The following is a 17,192-nucleotide window of genomic DNA, read 5'->3' as shown; positions in this document are numbered from 1 at the left end:
CTTCCAACATTGAACGGTGAACAAACAGGGTTCACCAACAGGGAAAATTATTTATATTCTTCCCCCGCTCGAAACACACTCGTGGCACACGAGCTGATTAATGGTACTGCACACCATTAGTTCAAATTAAATAAACGACACAGGTATGGCCATCCTGGAAGAATGTGCAATTTGTACAAGTCAGTATCCTCGGTGCAACACCTTATACCACCAAGTTTAAGCCACACGAAACTCCCACGAAAACTCTCATCCTATCGCGCGTGCGTTTCTCCTTGGCTTCCGAGGAGGAATAAATTGTCGATCCCGTAGACGTTCCTGTACCAACTGGCTAACGAATGAGCATTGTGCTGCTCGAGGCTCAATCAGTGTGGTTTGCTGATTCTGCGCTCCCCGAGAAGGCTAGAAGTTAAGACCGGTAAATAATAAACCACAATTCCACTACATTACTTTTCTTAGCGAGAATAAAACGATCATGGGAGTTTCGTTCCGTGATTCCACGGCTCGGTAGAACTCGCTTAAGGAACCTCGGGCATAATCCTTCCAATTCAAACGGTGGCGAAAGGGCTTTCAATAGGATGACGAAGAGGTTTTTCCGTGGAAGCATCGACCAAAGTCCACAATAATATTAAGAACGAAGCAAATGGCACCGCAAGCTTCCTCCGGGATGAAACCACAGGCAGCTTGTAGTATCGAGGAACGATTTTATTACTTTGCGCTCCATCGGACTCCTTGGTGGTTTGTCGGCCAATGCAAAATCCGAATGCAGTTGCACCGACAAGAATGATTTGTATTTGGTTTCCCCGTTGCCCAAAACCCAGCTCCTTCGTTTGATTCGATCGACTAACATATCTAGTCGAATCGGGTAGCGCATCAAGCGTACGGAGCAACGTGGCTTGCAATTACAGCTTTAAACCACTGTAACCAATCTATAGAATGCAGCAGAGCACACACAACGATCTTGCACCCGTCCGACCAACGATCGAAGTAAAAAAGGTGCAGACAGAACGTACAGCTGCCGAGAGAATACAGCCCGAGGAGAAATATGAGAGCCGCACGGTGGCCATTATTACATCGGGCCTTGTAGACTAAAAGCAGGCACAATAAAACCCATATTGACTAGCAAAGGGATTCCAATTAATCAAACCTGCTATAGATTGTAAGTAATGTGTACATTAAGAAAGTAAAGACGAATCGGATGCGGATTTGTGGAAAGTTCTAACTAACAGTCCTATGACTAACATCCAGATCACGTCTAGATGCGGTGTAAGAATAACAACCAAGAAAAGGAACCAAACATAACAACCAAGAAGTTCCGTTGTATCAAATTAATCTATCGTGTTATTCCAAATTGGCAGGAAATTACTCTGGCCTTAGTGTCTTTTCATTGTGCTGGGAGTCCGGCACGACTTACAGTATCTCCGACGTAGTATCAGTATCCCGGAGGAATTCATACGCCATGATTAGGCTCGATCTAGATCAGAAGTTTGAGAAAATATTAGGCAATTTTAATTAAACTATTAAATTAAATTAAGTTAAACTAACTACTTAACCGGGGGGGTCCGCGACAGCCGAGCGGTAGCGCCGGTTAGAAAATCGGCCCATGAGCGCCGGGGCTCACCACCTCGACGGCGTGGGTTCGAATCCCAACCGAGACCGGACCCTCCCCTGTACGAGAGGACTGACTATCCACGTACAACAGGGAAACAAGTCTCGTAAGCCTTTAATGGGCAGGCATGACCAACAGGTCGTTACGTCAAGAAGAAGAAGAAGAATTAAACTATTACCATATTTCTGCTGAGAGTAAGTCAAAGTAAACTATGTCGTCAAAACTCAGTGAAAATATATTTCCAAAATGTTTCGAAACAGTGGAGAACTAGTATCCTAGAAAAAACCTTAATCTTTCAAAAGATTATTGAAATGAATTTTGTCGTCATCAACTCTCAACGAACACTTGAAAAATATTCTCTGAAAGATGGAAGATGGAAGAATCCAAGTGCAACATTCCCGAAGACAACCTTTTCACCTAGAAAAGCATACAGAATGGTAAGGATGTGTCTGGCATTGCTCTTCTTTTTTTGGTCACATTCTTCTGTATGCTAATTTGAAACTTGAATCGTTCTTATTCTACATTTGTACCGATTGGTCCCTTAAGGCTGGTGGTTCCAGATGGGACTCATGGTCGTCGTCGTCATTGTTGTGAGGGATGCCCTTTTAAGCCCTTTTCCTCCGATAAAGCACATTTCCATGTTTTGGATCGACTAGCGCTTTCCATTCATTCGTCCTCTGGTTCCCTTTCTTTCCAGGTCCATTTTCTTTTTATAGCACGACTGTCTCATTTCGACCCATAGCTAGACACCCCCAAAAGCTAGCACAGCATGCAGCGTGTGCATTTCATTAAGTTACTTATTTCGGGTTAGATTCATTGTACCGGGCAGAATTTACCACCACCCTTATGCGTGTGAGTTAAGTGGAAGTATGACTCTCAAATTCATCTTAAAATAATTTCCGTACGCGTCTGTACAGAGACGTGTTGGTGGTTGTCTAGGAGAAGAGAAACAACAACAGGAGTAAAAAAAGATTTATCGATTCTCATCTTCATTAATATTCAAGTATGTGCCCAGGCTGGGAATGTGGCAGCTCCTGATCCGACATATTGCCGACCTGCGTCCTCTTGCCGGAACACAGTAGTCTAACTGTAAAATTTAATTCATTCCTTCCATTTAAGGACTCTCTATCTTTCCGACGTGAAGAAGGGTCGTTTCGGCGAAATGTGCTAACCTTCTTTCGTGTGTTGTTTTGGTCGCGTTGCGCCGGAGGCTCCGCGAAAAATTGGCATCCGGAGTCGGGAGCGAGCATTACCACTAGCGAAATACCCGTTTAATGATGCTCAGCTCTCATTATGATCTCGAGCTCAGGACCGACCGAGTCCTACCGTTCGTATCGGTAATTGCAATTCATCAACTCTGGATGACGCTCGACCACTTAATGGGAGCCCTCGGGGCGTGTGGTGAGTATTTCCCGGTATGCCACGACCACTGAAGCTAAAGTACCTTCAGCTCGTGACAAGTCTTTCGCGACTGGGTGACCTTCCAAGGGCTTAGAAGGGTTGAACGAGGTGTTTTTTCCTTGCGTCTTTACAGCTTTAGGATCGTTTGGAGAATCGTCTCGCTGCTACAACATGCCGGTAGTCCCGGTGGTCCATTCCAGTTGGAGGAGGATTCAATTCATCATGGTTTTCCCGTAACACCCTCATTAGATGCAATAAATGTAGACCAAGATCAGGGTCTACTGATCCAGAATGCAAGGTCGCGTTTCGGGTCATCGGTAAAACGTGCCTTGGTAAAAAACCACGGAAGCTTCTCCCTTGCCTAACATGAACTGAAGGACTTACCATTACTGAAGGTTCACCTCGTGAGGACTTCGGTGGCGTTGTGTTGCCTTATTTGTCGTAAACCAAACATCCGAGGATCCCCATACGAACGTTATAGCATACTCAAGTTGGTGGGGAATATTAAAAGTAGGTAATCATCCACTCCATTTGGCCTGGTTTCGGCTCCTCGCTCTACCCCCAGCTCCACCAGTTGGTGGTCTAAATTATTTCACTTGTGCCCGTGTGTTAGTTCCTCTCTTTCCAGATTGGTTCACTGATCGTACACCTCATTTGACTTATACTGGGAGTTGTTGGGCCGAAGTAAAAAACTAAACCCGCTGCCTCAGACCAACGTGTTAATTATCGAACACCAGAAACAAGAGTACGTAAGAAATGGGATCGATTTATGCTTGAAGGTGGAGTGGTGTTAATTTGCGTTTTTATTTTTTCCACGCTGCAAAACCGCTTTCTTCAACAGCGAAAAGATTTGTGAATATTTCCTTTACGCGCGGCTTTATACGATTAAATAATGAGTTTCACTAACTTGCAGTTAGCTTAAAAAGCCAATAGACGAGTAACGTTATCTAACATCATTTGAAGATTCACTCTGTGTATGTGTGCTTTTTCCAACACGGAGCGGTTCATGAAATGTTACAATGTTTTGATAAGATATAAAAACGGGTGAATTATAATAGGTAAAACTCAAAATAGGCTATCTTTACATCAACATAACTGTCACCATCTGTTCCGTATCGAGACCTGAAACTGATGGATTATCGGTGGAGTTATAACTTTTATAACAGAGAAGAAGCTTTGTCTTTGGCATAAGTTGTTCATGTGCTCAAAAAGAAAGCCACCAAAAAAGATGACCTAAGCACACTTAAACTCGTCGCGGTCACGAAATCCAACCAAACCAAGACCCTCAGCCAGGCTAGGCCAAACACATTCCAGTCGCTCGATGGCGATGGCGACGGAGGATTGCCAATTTGGATCCATCCCGGGTATGTCTGGACATGGCGCATGGAAAAGAAAACCATCGAGAAGCGAAACTCTATAACCCCGGCTGGAAGATTCGCGCGCTCGGTTGCATTTCTCCTGAGTCATGCTCGATCTGCCGGGAGGGAGGGAGGGAGGTTTGTCTTGGGGTGGTCAATTTGTGCGAGGCCACAGAACTCCGGGATCCGCCCCCAGAGACACGGCTTGGCACGAGCTTGCGTTGCCCTAAGACAAACTATGTTATTACTGACCTCGGCCTCTGTCCCTATCCTCCTCTCCCTTTCTCCTTCATCCTCCGACAATTGCTCCCTCACGCCGTTGAGTGAGTATGAAGGATTTTTCGATAATTATGCGCAAACCCCCATCGATCGATCGGGATGGCAACCGAACTCGTCGTACTCCGTCGGCGACCCGTGGAACAAGGAACCTTCATTCTGGGCCGGAAAGAAACCCTCCACGGCTGAGAGCTGCGCTGACCCTTGACGAATTGGCGATGGTTCGTAATGAGCGTAGAGTATTGGCCCATCCATACGGAACACCATGTGTTTGCGCATGTGGTCAACGCTGGTCCACCCGGCAAACAATGTGCGGACTGTTACCACGTCGAGACGCTTTATTACATGCGCGTGATCGGATGGTGTAACTGCAGCCATTACACTTATTGGCACACTCATTACGTGGGCTATGGTTATAGCTTAATTACGCATGTTATGCTTGAGTCAACAGCGGATTATGCTCGCGATGTTCTTCCCCGTTTGTCAATGTTTCGCAATGATCCCAAGTTAAATAATCGATTGGAAATTGAAGCACCACAAGTGGAAGTTAAAGCTATGTAATATGTGCGACGCATCTTCAAAATGTTCTGCAAAAACTACTGATGGAACCTTTTCAATCATTACATCATACCAGATCCGTGAATTCGAACTTTTTAGCCTCCAGTGCTTTAAAACAATATTCAACATTCCTTGGCCGGGAAAAAGAACAGAAAGGAAATCTCTGTTCCTCTTTATGCCCCAACGAAAGGTTATTCTTTCTCCATATCTCTCTTTCGCTATCCACTTTTCGTTTTCTTCTGTACTATGACGAATCGTAACCGGAGCACGCGGATCCCGCCAAGAGATCGCGCCGGAATGCACTGCGACACGGCTCACGCGATGCAACTGCGAGGTCGAGTTCATCCAAGTTCAAGTGCAGCTGAAACGGTGCGATGCGGGAAGAAGAGAGAGGAACGGAGGGAAAGGTGGCTCAGATCAAAGAAGTGGAAACGGGAAACAATCACATAATCGCTTGTTTTGGATGATACCTGTACCAGCATCGATTTGTTATGTTTGTATTAAAGAAAAGTAGTGGAAAAACTTTGGAACCAAGAGATGGTTTTAAACGAGTGAAATCACGCAATAAACAGCTTCACTTCCAATGGATAACACAACCAAGCTTCAAGAAAGAGAATCACTTAGAGGACCGTACCTCATTCCAAATTCTGGACACAAAGTTGAGCAAACAGCGAACGTAACCGTACCGAATACAGATCATTGTACTTTCATTCGCCATTTTGCAATGTCACTTGCTGTCTTTCTCTCTTTTCGAGATTTGGTTTATTCGAAAGCGAAGACAACATGTTAAGGACCCTTATCCGTGAACGTAACCTCATACCGTTGTGTCGCGGCTAAGCCGGGTGGTCGTAAACCAGTGACTTTTCTTGCGCTCATCTTTATTCCAACGCAATTGAGGTTTGCCGTATGTAAGGTTGGTGGAAAGGAATGGTATTATTTTTCCTGAAAATCGTGGCCCGTTTGTCGCCGAGATCGCCGTGGATTTAAAAATAAACACGAGCCCATCTTCTTCAGATAACGATAATAAATGATCTCCTTTACCAAGGTGGAGTCGAGCTTTTGTCCCGAAGTTCAAAACCCTTTGCCATTGCAACGGATGGAGTTTTCTTTTTGTTTCCGTAAGTATAAACGTTCCACTGTGGTCAAAAACCAGAAACAGGATTGTGTCACGGGCAAAAGGAAAGCGATCTTGACTGAATCTTCGCGAAAAACGAAACTGCACTCGAACTCGAGACATGTTGCAACTCGAACACGATCGAGCTGCATGCGCCATGGGAGAAAGACGCGAAGGAGAAAGAGGAGAACGCGCAACGCGTTTAATTACCGTCGCCATATCGTCAGGATGTTCGCAACCAAAAGAGGAAACTGAATCTCGCATCTTCGTCAGCTTCGGGACTGGGAAAGACAGAAGGCTAAAGCACTTTGGGACGGGTGGAAACTAATGAGCTGTAACCGAAACATTGTTATCTTCCATTCCCTTTCCTCCTTCAACGTTCCTCTTCATCACCTCACAAATGGCTGATAATTTATCATTTCTAACAACTTCAGGCGGGAGCTGAAAAAGAACCGGCCAAAAACCCAAATCTTCCGACAATCCCGCGTAGTCGGGAAATTCGCAGGAAACGTGATCTCGTACTATTAAAATGTCTCTGTTCCGCGGTGCAATCAAATGCAATATTGGGTGAAAAGTCTGACAAGATGTACTGCGACTGTCCGAAGATGCCGAAGGAACGAAACCAAACTGTAGAAGAGTGAATCGACGATCAATATAAACGAAGCACCAAAGATTGAATTCCAACATTTAATAGCATTCGCTAATGGCTGCAAGAAATCATAAAATTTAGACATAAAATTAACACGACCCCAAAACATCCCATTCGCATCGCAGCATTATAAAGACGAATGAAATGGAAAAGGATGGCCCAATCGTGGAGAGAACTCATCTTCGCTCATTTCGATGCATTCCAACTAGTGTTGGGTCGTGTGCTACTGTGCTATCCAACACACACAGCACATTAAAGTGTGGCACCACACACGGCACAGAAAAAATTGTGGTACCACAGTAAAAATTTACCAAATAATACAGTTATAACGTTATACCAATGATTTGTATGAATCGTTCTTTGCTTTCTTTGTGTACTAATTCCATAACTACCACAGAATAGCAATAAATTGTCCAGTCTTTAGAATTTTGAACATCGTTAATTACATAATCCAAACACTATTATTTGTATTAAAAAACTGCCACCATACGAAAAAAAGGCTGCAATTGAAGCGCGATAGGCTCAAATATACTTGAAAAAAAAACGAAAAGAATCTAAAATTCCAAAAACAGGATTTTCGAATAGATCAGCTTTTAACAACAAATGATTTTATATAAGGAACTCATTTTAAACACTGGCTCTAATCGCTTTTGGATTATATATTACGGTTAAGCTACAGCCCTTATCGAGCATGCATAATATCAAGCCAAATTATGCACCTTATCCGTGTTGTTCCTTAGAAACTGTGCACTAATTTTGTATTATTCTATTCAGGGATACTTTTGCATCCTTTTGTGATTTTTTTAACACTCTGCACACCCTTATTAAATTGAACATTTTGCACACACTGACCATTTTGAATCGAAACGGTTTTGCTGAATAAATAGAGACGTTGTATGACCGTATGACACTTTACTGTGCTACCACAAATGCACAGCACAGTAAATTGTGTGTGGTACCACAGTACGGCACATCGAAAAGTGTTACTTGACCCAAGACTAATTCCAACTCATTCTGGCGTGCGGTCCAGGGATGATGAGTTGAAGGAACCACACGGGTTTTTTGAAGAAACAAAACTGCACCGAACTGACCGCCATGCGATGCCGAGGCGTCCGCGAAAGATCGCCGTGAAAAGTTGTTGCCCGTTCGCATTTCGGAGGACGTTTAAATTTGTGTCTTTTGTGGCATGCCTATTACACACACACACAAACTTTATTCAACTCCACGAGGGATGAATCATGACGCCTCGTAATAATGTTTTTGCATGCCGCTTTTCGACATTTTGCAGGAAACATTTATGACTTCGTCCTCCAAACTTTAAATCCCGCACTCGGGCTCCTTCTTTCTCGTCCCGTTTGTTGCTTTAAGATTGATTTTCAGTGGAAAGTCGGTGGAATAACATTGGTTGAGAAGGTATGAAAGTAACATAACCTCGAAGAACGAAAATGATCTTTGCGAAGATATTGCAATGAAAACTGCTAAACGGTATAACATAACGGTATAACAAATATAATGATGGGTAAAATTTTAATGATGGGTGAATGCAATTCCAAAAATAAAAGCATTTCATCCTTACGAATTTACTGCGAAGTTCTGCTCAAAGCTGTCACCGTATTTTCAAATTTATTTTTACAAAGTTTATTTGTGCTTCCTGAAAACTGATTTTTTCCAGTTTAAATACAATTTTGTTGCTTAGGGTTTGACGTCTTTTAAAGATTTTGTTTGATTTTGCTCTCGTAAAGTAGAATTAATGTTTATTTTACCCTTTCATGGTGGTTTCGAAAAATTCCAGAATATTTCTTTATTTCTTGATACACCATGAATATTTCGTACGCCTATCGAGTACTTTCTCAATTGTTTATCTTTATGTTTTCGTTAGCTTGTTGTTTTATGCCCTTCAATTCCAAAACGTAAGGGTCAAGATAAATAAGGGACGAAAACAAACACCACACACCATATGAAGAGAACACAATTTTTCTTTCGCTCGTATGTGCCACGAACGAAAGGAAAAGATCAACACGTTCTGATTAAAGCTTCCTCAAGTTGCTGCAGCTGAAGAAAGAGCAGAAACGACAGCATCAAGAATGCATTGTAGTGCACAACGGCGACGACGGCGGCGACGAAAGCAAACGTGCAAGATTTCAGAACAATTGATAACAGTACGCAACGTGACAGTGAACTGTTTGTTTGCCACAATCTTTATGTCAGTGCGAGCGCATCCTCACCGCAGAGGGAGGTTTTGGGCGGCTTTCGGAACCCTTTGGAGTTCCCGAAACCACCCGTCAACAACCTTCGCCTTGGGTTTGGTTGGGGTGGAGTTTGAGAAGCGCGCGACGTGATTCATAAATATGCATGCTCATGCGGTTCATTCCGGTTTTTGCGTTGCATTTGACATCGAGACTTGGGGTAGTTTTTTCAGATGAGACGGGGACCTCGCTTACATATCTTAATTTCCACAACAGTTTTATGCCATGTAATCACACGGAACTCGGGTTTACGATTGCGGAGGAGACATCAAAACGGTGTGTTAAAGAAAATAAAAGGAAACGTTCCAAAACCAAAGGTGGGTGCAAATAAAGGCAAAACCCGACGAGCCGATGACGTCGAGAGCAACTTCAAACCGGAGACGCAAAACTTCATCTTCCCAATCCTCCCAAATAACGTTCCTCGGCATTCCCGGACATTTCCGTTCTCGCTCGACAGCACAGACGCCGACGTTCGTCGCGTTTCGCTTTTCGAGGGTTTGGCATCGAAAGTTTATTGAATTACAACCATCGTCATCCTCGAGGCCGTTTACATTAAATCTGCAAATGCACAGAAATGAGCCCAAAACTGCATCGCAAAGTAATTCGGAAACCGATTAAATAAAAGTGCACGACAAAACTGCAACGTCGAATTAAATAACACAGTTAAGCACGATTGGACTGCTCTGAAGATGTTGTGTACTGTTTACGAAGCACCGAAAGCAAAGAGGTGGAAAATTTGGGACTTTTTATTTTGTCCGCTCCGAAACGATCCTCCTTTTGGAAACAAAAGGAACCGAGGATCAGGCTTATCGATCGAGCTGTTTCCATTATTTTCAGGAATTGCACATCCCTTGGCGGCCATTGACCTCTCGTGAGAGCCAGAAGAGATTCGCTTGTACTTGAAAGGACATTTTGAAAACCAACGCCAGTATTATGCATCATTTCGGGATTGCTACCTTCCGAATGTAGTCCCCAGTTTTCCTTGCACTTGTGCTTCCGAAAAATACAAACAAACATGCCGTAACCGGAGAGATGCAGGATGGAGACCACGAATCGTGAGCAAATCGAATACTCGAACCCTGGCGTCAGTTGCATCGTCGTGAGGTCGAGGGTTCAAAATTAAAAACAAAAGCAGATAAAACGACTCAAGTCCGCTTCAATGCAGAGAGCGGGGAAGAGGAGATGTGATGCGACGTTCGGAGGGACAGTCACGGATTGTAGCAGGAAACATTGTTGCACTGTTGACCTCGCTGTCGAACGGCGTAATCAATGACATCCGGCGAGTTCGGCTTCACGATGACGTTCCGCGGGTCGCTTTTGCCATCCGACAACGGGGTGGAAAAAAAGCCAAAGAACGAGGATGGACCCTGTAGAGGAAGCAAAAAATGCAGATCTCAAACCCAACTGGAATGTATTACAAACCACAGTTTGACAGTTTGTGCAACAACCTTCGCATGGGGAAAAAGGATGGAAAAAGCGTTATGTTTATATGTCAACGATCGTAGATTATTCAATCACTGGCCACGGTCACGGTCGTGATCGTTGTGTTTCTGATAATTTTTCCCTCCCTTTCATGGGGGAAATGTCCCTCTCCCTCTGTTGGCCACCCCTTTATTTGTTTTAAGGGTGGACAAGTTCGACTCGATCGGAAATGATCGCTCGAGAAACGTCGGACACATCTCCCGATCTAGACGTCCATCGTATGGGAACGGTTTACCTTGACCCTAAGCAAAGTTGAGGCTGAAAAGCTGCCCTCCGCAAGCACCTTATGAGCATTCGGTCTTCATCCGTTCAGTTCGGTGGTTGGAAAGAAGCATCGTAACAAACGTGAAATCATGTCAGTCATGCATGCTAACAAGACACGCCAGAAATGAGTTACGAACAACACCACGAGATGGTGGAGCTGGTTGCTGTTTGGCTAAGCTGTTGCCGTTCACACAGGGTTCGTACCGACCTCCGAGGTGCAAGTGTAAAAGGGATTCATCAGTCCAAGGTTCCTCGTCTTCGCCTCGTCTGAACGAGTTTCCAGCACGAGCTAGAAGATGGCCCCGGAAAGTGTTAAAAACCAGGTGGCAAAAGGTGGGAATTGCATATCGATAGACCGGACTGCTAGGCGGAGAAGTACCGATTGCGTCATCGGTGCGTGGTGCAGGATCATGTGCGTGGGGAATCACACTTCTCCCATTGATGAGTTGTGCCTTGAGTAGAGAAAAAGTTTTCGTGCACACAGACGAAGAAACGCATCAGAACGGAATGCAGTAGAAGGAAAAGAAACGGATAGACTCGACTCCTCTTTATTCGAAGAGGACTGTACTTGTAAAGCCGGCGGGGGATTGGTTCACTTTCAAACAAGTTTCTGTGTTCCACCATCGAAGAGATATTGATGTCCGTATCAGGGTGTGATTGAAAAGAATAGAATAATAGAGCTTTCTTAAGGCTACAAAATCCCATCTAAGGTATGAGTAGATATGTGAAAGTTGTTTCCTGGTTTGGCGGACAGGACTGTAAAACGTCCTTAAAAGTGATCCTTCTTTTTTGTGGATTGCTTTCGACCGGCCACACCCTTCATGACACCGTGTACAATAACTCAAGAATCAAACCGAACGCGCCGGTAATTGCGATTATCTAATTGAGAAACATTTATGAACCCTCACCACCATAAAGCACTCAATGGGTCGGGTTCCAGCGCGATCGTGCCGTTATGGCACGGCGATGCAATCAAATCAGTGCGCATCCCTATTGCGAAATGTCCAGCGTACAATCATCATAACAACAACCGCCGACATTCCATTGCGGGGCCAAAACATCGCAGCAAAGCGAGTTTATGGCACCGGCAATTCGAAGTGAAAGAAAAAACTTCGTTTCCTCTCCGTTTTATGGCGGGTTCTTTCACAAAACCAAAAAAAAAATACACACATGTGGGTCTTGTAGGCTCGCAAAACGCAAAAACAGGGGAACGTACAGCTATTGAGTGCCGTAAGATCGACGAACGGTCGTCATCAAATAAGGCTCGTTTCAAAAGAAGGGGAAATGCACACGCGCGATGATCATCATCGATCACGATGATTGTTTTCGTTTCAAGCGCGTGCATTTCTCTCTTCTGACGAAACCCCGGCAGAAGAGAGTGCACGAGGCGGGGGCGCCTTCGACTTGTGAGTTCCATTCTGCACTTGAACTTCGCTCAAACAGTCATTGATCGCGTTCCGAGAACGGCGAGCGCACCGGCACTCTTTCTCTCGGTTCGCTCGCGTAGCGTTTCCCTCTCTTCTCTCTCGCCACCATAGGTGAGTTCCCGTTGTGTCGGTTGGGGCGTGTGCGATCAACGCCATGATCGCCAGTACAGTTGCGTCCGTCAGTCCGGTATGGCTCGTCGACCGAAACGGTCGTCGCTCGTGCTAGCGATAGCGTTGGTTTGGGCCACGTTGGTGCACTATCGGTGTTTGGCGCATAGCAGCAGCAGCAGCAGCAGTTCGGCCCAGCAACCGAGAAACAGTGCCGAGGCCGATCTGGAGGCGGCCGAGAGTAACAACCACCATCGGGCGCTGCTGAATCTGCCCAAGTTCGGTGATCGCTTGTCGCCGCGTGTTGGGCCCGGGCCCGCTCCGGGTGTGTCGGTACCGTCGGTGGCAGTGAGTCCTCCGAAAAGGCAAGCGCGAGGTCAGTTCCTGGGACGTGCCTCTGGTCCATCGGGTGGCCTGGTGCACTCCCCGATCCAGTCGAACGACAATGACATCAAGCGAAGTGACGTGATGGTGGTGAGCTCGCGAAGTGCTACCGGCGCACGGGGTGGAGTGTCGCAGGACCTCGCGCACGAGGAAGTGGAAGAGGAAGTGGAGGAGGAGGAAGAAGAAGACGAAGAAGAGCCTGTGAACCTCGAAGAGGACGAGCAGGTTGAGGACGTGCAGGCGAGTGTAGGGCACGCGGATTCGTCCAATAGCCGCCATGCGGGAGGTGTTGGTGTCGGTGTTGGTGCGGGTGACTATTACGCGGAAGCGGCCGTCCACGAGGGTAGTGTCGTTGGTGAGGGTGTGCGAGGGGAGAGTGTGGTGCAGGCGGAAGACACCAGCGTCAGCATCAACAATGCGTCTTCCGCGCAGGCGCATCGGCTCGAGATGTCGACCGAGTTCTTCGTAGTGCCATCGACGGCGGCCTCTGCCGCGTCCCGTTCCACCACCGTCCGTCCGGGCGGCGTCATCCTGGCGGCGCGGAACCCTCCCTCACCCCCGTTGCTGGTTGCTGGACCCCGCGCTACCGCCACCCCTCCGACGATCGTGTCGACGGGAGCGGCAGCGGCCGGAGCGGGCTACGCGAGCGGCCTGCGTAAGGAACCGTGGGTCGTGCCGGTGTTGGTACTGGCCTCGCTGTCCATGCTCATGATGGCCGCGTTCGAGGTGTTCGTGCTGTGCAAGGCGTGGCGCACGTCCCCCAGTCGCCGACATCTCTTCCTCGGCCAGATGCTGCTGCTGGGACTGTTTGCCTGCTCTGGGCTGGCCGCGGTACTCACCGTCAACCCGACGGTCCTATCCTGCGCCACTATGCGCTTCGGAGCCGGGGTTGCGTTCGCGCTGGTCTTCGCCTCACTGCTCGTCAAGTGCGTGTTCCTCATCAGCCTGAACGGCGGCGTTTACCTTCCGGCGCCCTACCAGGGCCTGCTACTTCTGTTCGCCGTCCTCATCCAGGTGGCCGTCGGTGGTCAGTGGCTGCTGACATCGCCTCCCAGCGTCGACAGCGTCTCCGTGGCCGCGGGTCCAGTCGCAGGAGTGGGCCAGGCTCCAGGTTCTGCCATCTCGAGCCGCTATCACCTCCTGCTGGCCGCGGGCGACCTCTCGACGGCCCATCCCAACAGCGCCACCATCACCACCACCACCACCATCCCCCTCTGCCACACGCCCTTCTCGGAGCTGCTGCTCTCGCTCATCTACATCGTCTTCCTGATCGTGTTCGTCGCCATCCTGGCGATCAAATCGCGCGGCATCCGCGACAACTACCGCGAGGCGACGTACATCGGGCTCGCGATCGGGGGCATCATCCCGATCTGGCTCGGCTGGACCCTGTGCGGGCTGGCCGTCGCCGACCGGCACCGGGACGCCTGCCTCGCGTTCGGCCTCGTCGCCACCTCGTCCACCGTGTTCCTGGTGATGTTCATGCCCAAGGGCCGCCAGCTGGCCGCCATGGGCAAGGAGGGTCTGTACGTGGAGGATCGGGAGGAGCGCTTCAGCTCGCTCAGCCGGGCCGGCTCCGGCTACTCGCCCTCCTTCTTCCACTTCAAGCCCATCAAGTACGGCGTCATGGGACCGTCGCCCACGCTCCAGACCGCCAGCGGCCAGATGGTCGGGACGGCCACCACCACCACCAAGCACCAGGCCGTCGCAACGCTTGGCGGAGGTAAGTTCCCCGCTGCTCCGAAGTCCCGCCTGCCGAACCTTCTTCGTGTCCTCCCAAAGTGTCACCTCCGGATGAGGTCATCCGCGTTTGCGTCGAAGGTTTTACTTTCGTTACGTTCCTCTCCTACGTACCAGAACCAAGCTGTTGTACAGTTCCAACCAGTGTTATTGTGTGCAAATTCGAGGTTTTTGTTAGGTTAGATACAAGAAGGGTGCGATCACGGCGAACTTGACTCAACCTTCGTGTGTGAATGTGCGTGTTTGTGTTCAATTATGTGTGTTCGCATATACAGGTTTTGGATCTTACAATAATCGATTTACTTTTCGTTCCCTTTGCTTTCGCAAAGTCGAGCCAAATTCCGGCGCTGCGGATTTGGCAAAAATCTGGTCCATGCTGCTTGTTAGTTCACACTTTACCTTCGTGCCTGTATATTTGCTTGCGCGGGAGTTTGTGTGTATGTGTGTGTCGTGTACGGTTTTACATAAGATTATGATCAAACGCCTGTTGGCGAACCTTTGCTTGATCGCGCAGAAACTGTTTACCGTCCCTCTTCTTTCTTCTTTCTTTTACCTTTCGCACTGCAATCAACCGTATGAGTAAATCTGCTTGATTAGCGTGGGATATTGATATGGAAATGAGATGCACCCGGGCGCGCAGAGTTGTGAAAGTGCACCTGCTGATTCGATGCATAATGAGCTGGAAAATAATTTCTCCGCGACGCTCTCACTTCCCATTAGCGAGATGTTTAGTGTGACGTAGAGAGGATAGGCCTTCAGAGGTCATATCAAATGTGTGATAATAGGTGTTTTATTAAGTTTTTTAAAAATATTCATAGTAAACAAATTTCGACATAAATAAAACCAAACGTATGAACGCAAGTAAATGTTTTCCAACCGCTTCTCTCAATTCGTAGCTGGGAAATACAAAAATTCCTGAATGAAGATGGTTTTCATCGTTCGGTAATTGGTTTTGTCTTGGAAATAAATCAAAATAATTTGATATTCTCACTCGCCGCAAGCGAAAGATCCACTGAAGATCCTTCCCGCTAATGGCGATCTTTAATCCTTGCAAAAGCCTAATCCTACCAAAGAGAACCAAGACTTTACCACCTTTGCGCGAAGGATGAAAGCAGAAAATGGCAACTAAAAGGTTTTAGCCGCCCAGTGTTTCTTCCATTTTTGGCGCGATGTCGGATTCGGGTCGGATTCCTCAAGGATGCCCGAGAAGGATGCGCAAAGAAGCTGATGTTTTCTTGCCCATGGTTGAAAATTTTATTAGCAACCGGCAGCGAACGATTCAGTTAAGTTTCGGCGCAGACACAAAACGAGCTGCAAAAGGGGATTGACAAAACTAAAAAGACACAAAAAGGAAGAGCTCAAAAGAGCAAGAACGAAACAGGGAAACAAAAACTAAAACACTTTGCAGTAACATTTGTGGATGATAAAAGCGGGTGGCTCCACACTCGGGGCGTGGAAAGACTCCGGGCTTTCGTAAGGGTTGGCTGATCGCCGAGGACAAGCGATCTGAAAAGGATCGAACCTGCAGCATAACGAAAAGTGCCCCCCGAAATGAGATACAGTCGCGCGAAGCATGATCTTCTTGGCGAACGCGAATTCAGGTATCTTCTCGGCGTTACAGACGCGAAAAAAGGCAACAGAAACAATAAATGATTCAACATTCAAACGCTGCAAGTAATGGAGGAGGGAAATATTAAGCGCTGGAGTGGGCGTTTTCCCTCGGAAATGGTGAATGAGTTAACAATTCTTCGAATAACATAAAACTGGAAACTCAATCTCGCCATCCCCACGTTTTGCGAAAGATAAGGATGTCGACTCGGTGGGGACGAATGCGTAGCGTTTGGTCGTTAATGTGGGGAGGAAACTTTTAAGCCATGATTCTCAGGCGAAAGGAGTCAGCCGATGGTCCTCCGAGGGTCGTAAAGTGGTAAAGAAAGGAGGATCGCCTTTGATCGCCAGTTCACGGACGGCAAGATTGGTCAATCTATGCTTGAAAATTATTAATTTGATTTTCTAACCAAACCGAGATCCGAATTATGACGTTAGAATTTCGATGCTTTTACGCTTGTTTCAGTGATCGCCATCGTTCATTTGCAAACTTGCAGATTTCCGATGTAAAGCTTTTATTTTAATTCATATTTTTCGTTGCCGTACGATCTGGGTTTCTTTCTTCCTTCTGCGATCCGATCGCCTCCGTTCTCGCCTAGCACTTTCATAATTTCCACATGGGGCCTTCTCTAAAAACCCAAATGCACCATTTTCTTTCTACCCGTTCCACACATTAGTTCCTCGCATTTCCCTTCCCGACCGAAATTAAACGCTTTCTTCGCATTCCGCGCGACGGAGAAAAACCCGCCAGGCGGAGAAAACAAAAATTGTTACCAAATGTTCCCGCTCGTCAACGTGGCGGGAAAGCTTGGCGCTTGGCGACGATCGAGCGCCGTATGAAATGGTAGCCGACGAAAATGGCCACGAGCGCAGGGAAATTAGATCACAGTTAAATCAGCTGATCAGCGCGGAACGATCGAATGCCGTGCGTGCTTCTTTTCCTCGTCTCTCTCTCCATATGTATCGGACACTCT

The 17,192-nt window shown here is 47.0% G+C and overlaps 1 protein-coding gene across 1 annotated transcript in view; it reads left to right on the top strand.

The window, feature by feature from the left end:
* The first annotated feature begins 12,570 nt into the window (after nt 1-12,570).
* Nucleotides 12,571-17,192, top strand: part of LOC131267361 (uncharacterized) — a 40,902-nt gene continuing 36,280 nt past the window's right edge. Inside the window, exon 1 of the mRNA XM_058270225.1 lies at nt 12,571-14,593. Coding sequence (XP_058126208.1) covers nt 12,571-14,593 — 2,023 coding nt within the window. The remainder of the gene's footprint in view (nt 14,594-17,192) is intronic.

The sequence above is a fragment of the Anopheles coustani genome, chromosome 3, assembly GCF_943734705.1.
Source record: "Anopheles coustani chromosome 3, idAnoCousDA_361_x.2, whole genome shotgun sequence".
In the NCBI taxonomy this organism is placed as follows: Eukaryota; Metazoa; Arthropoda; class Insecta; order Diptera; family Culicidae; genus Anopheles; species Anopheles coustani.
Note: the sequence above shows the minus strand (reverse complement) of the source record. Positions and strands in the feature narration are given on the sequence as shown.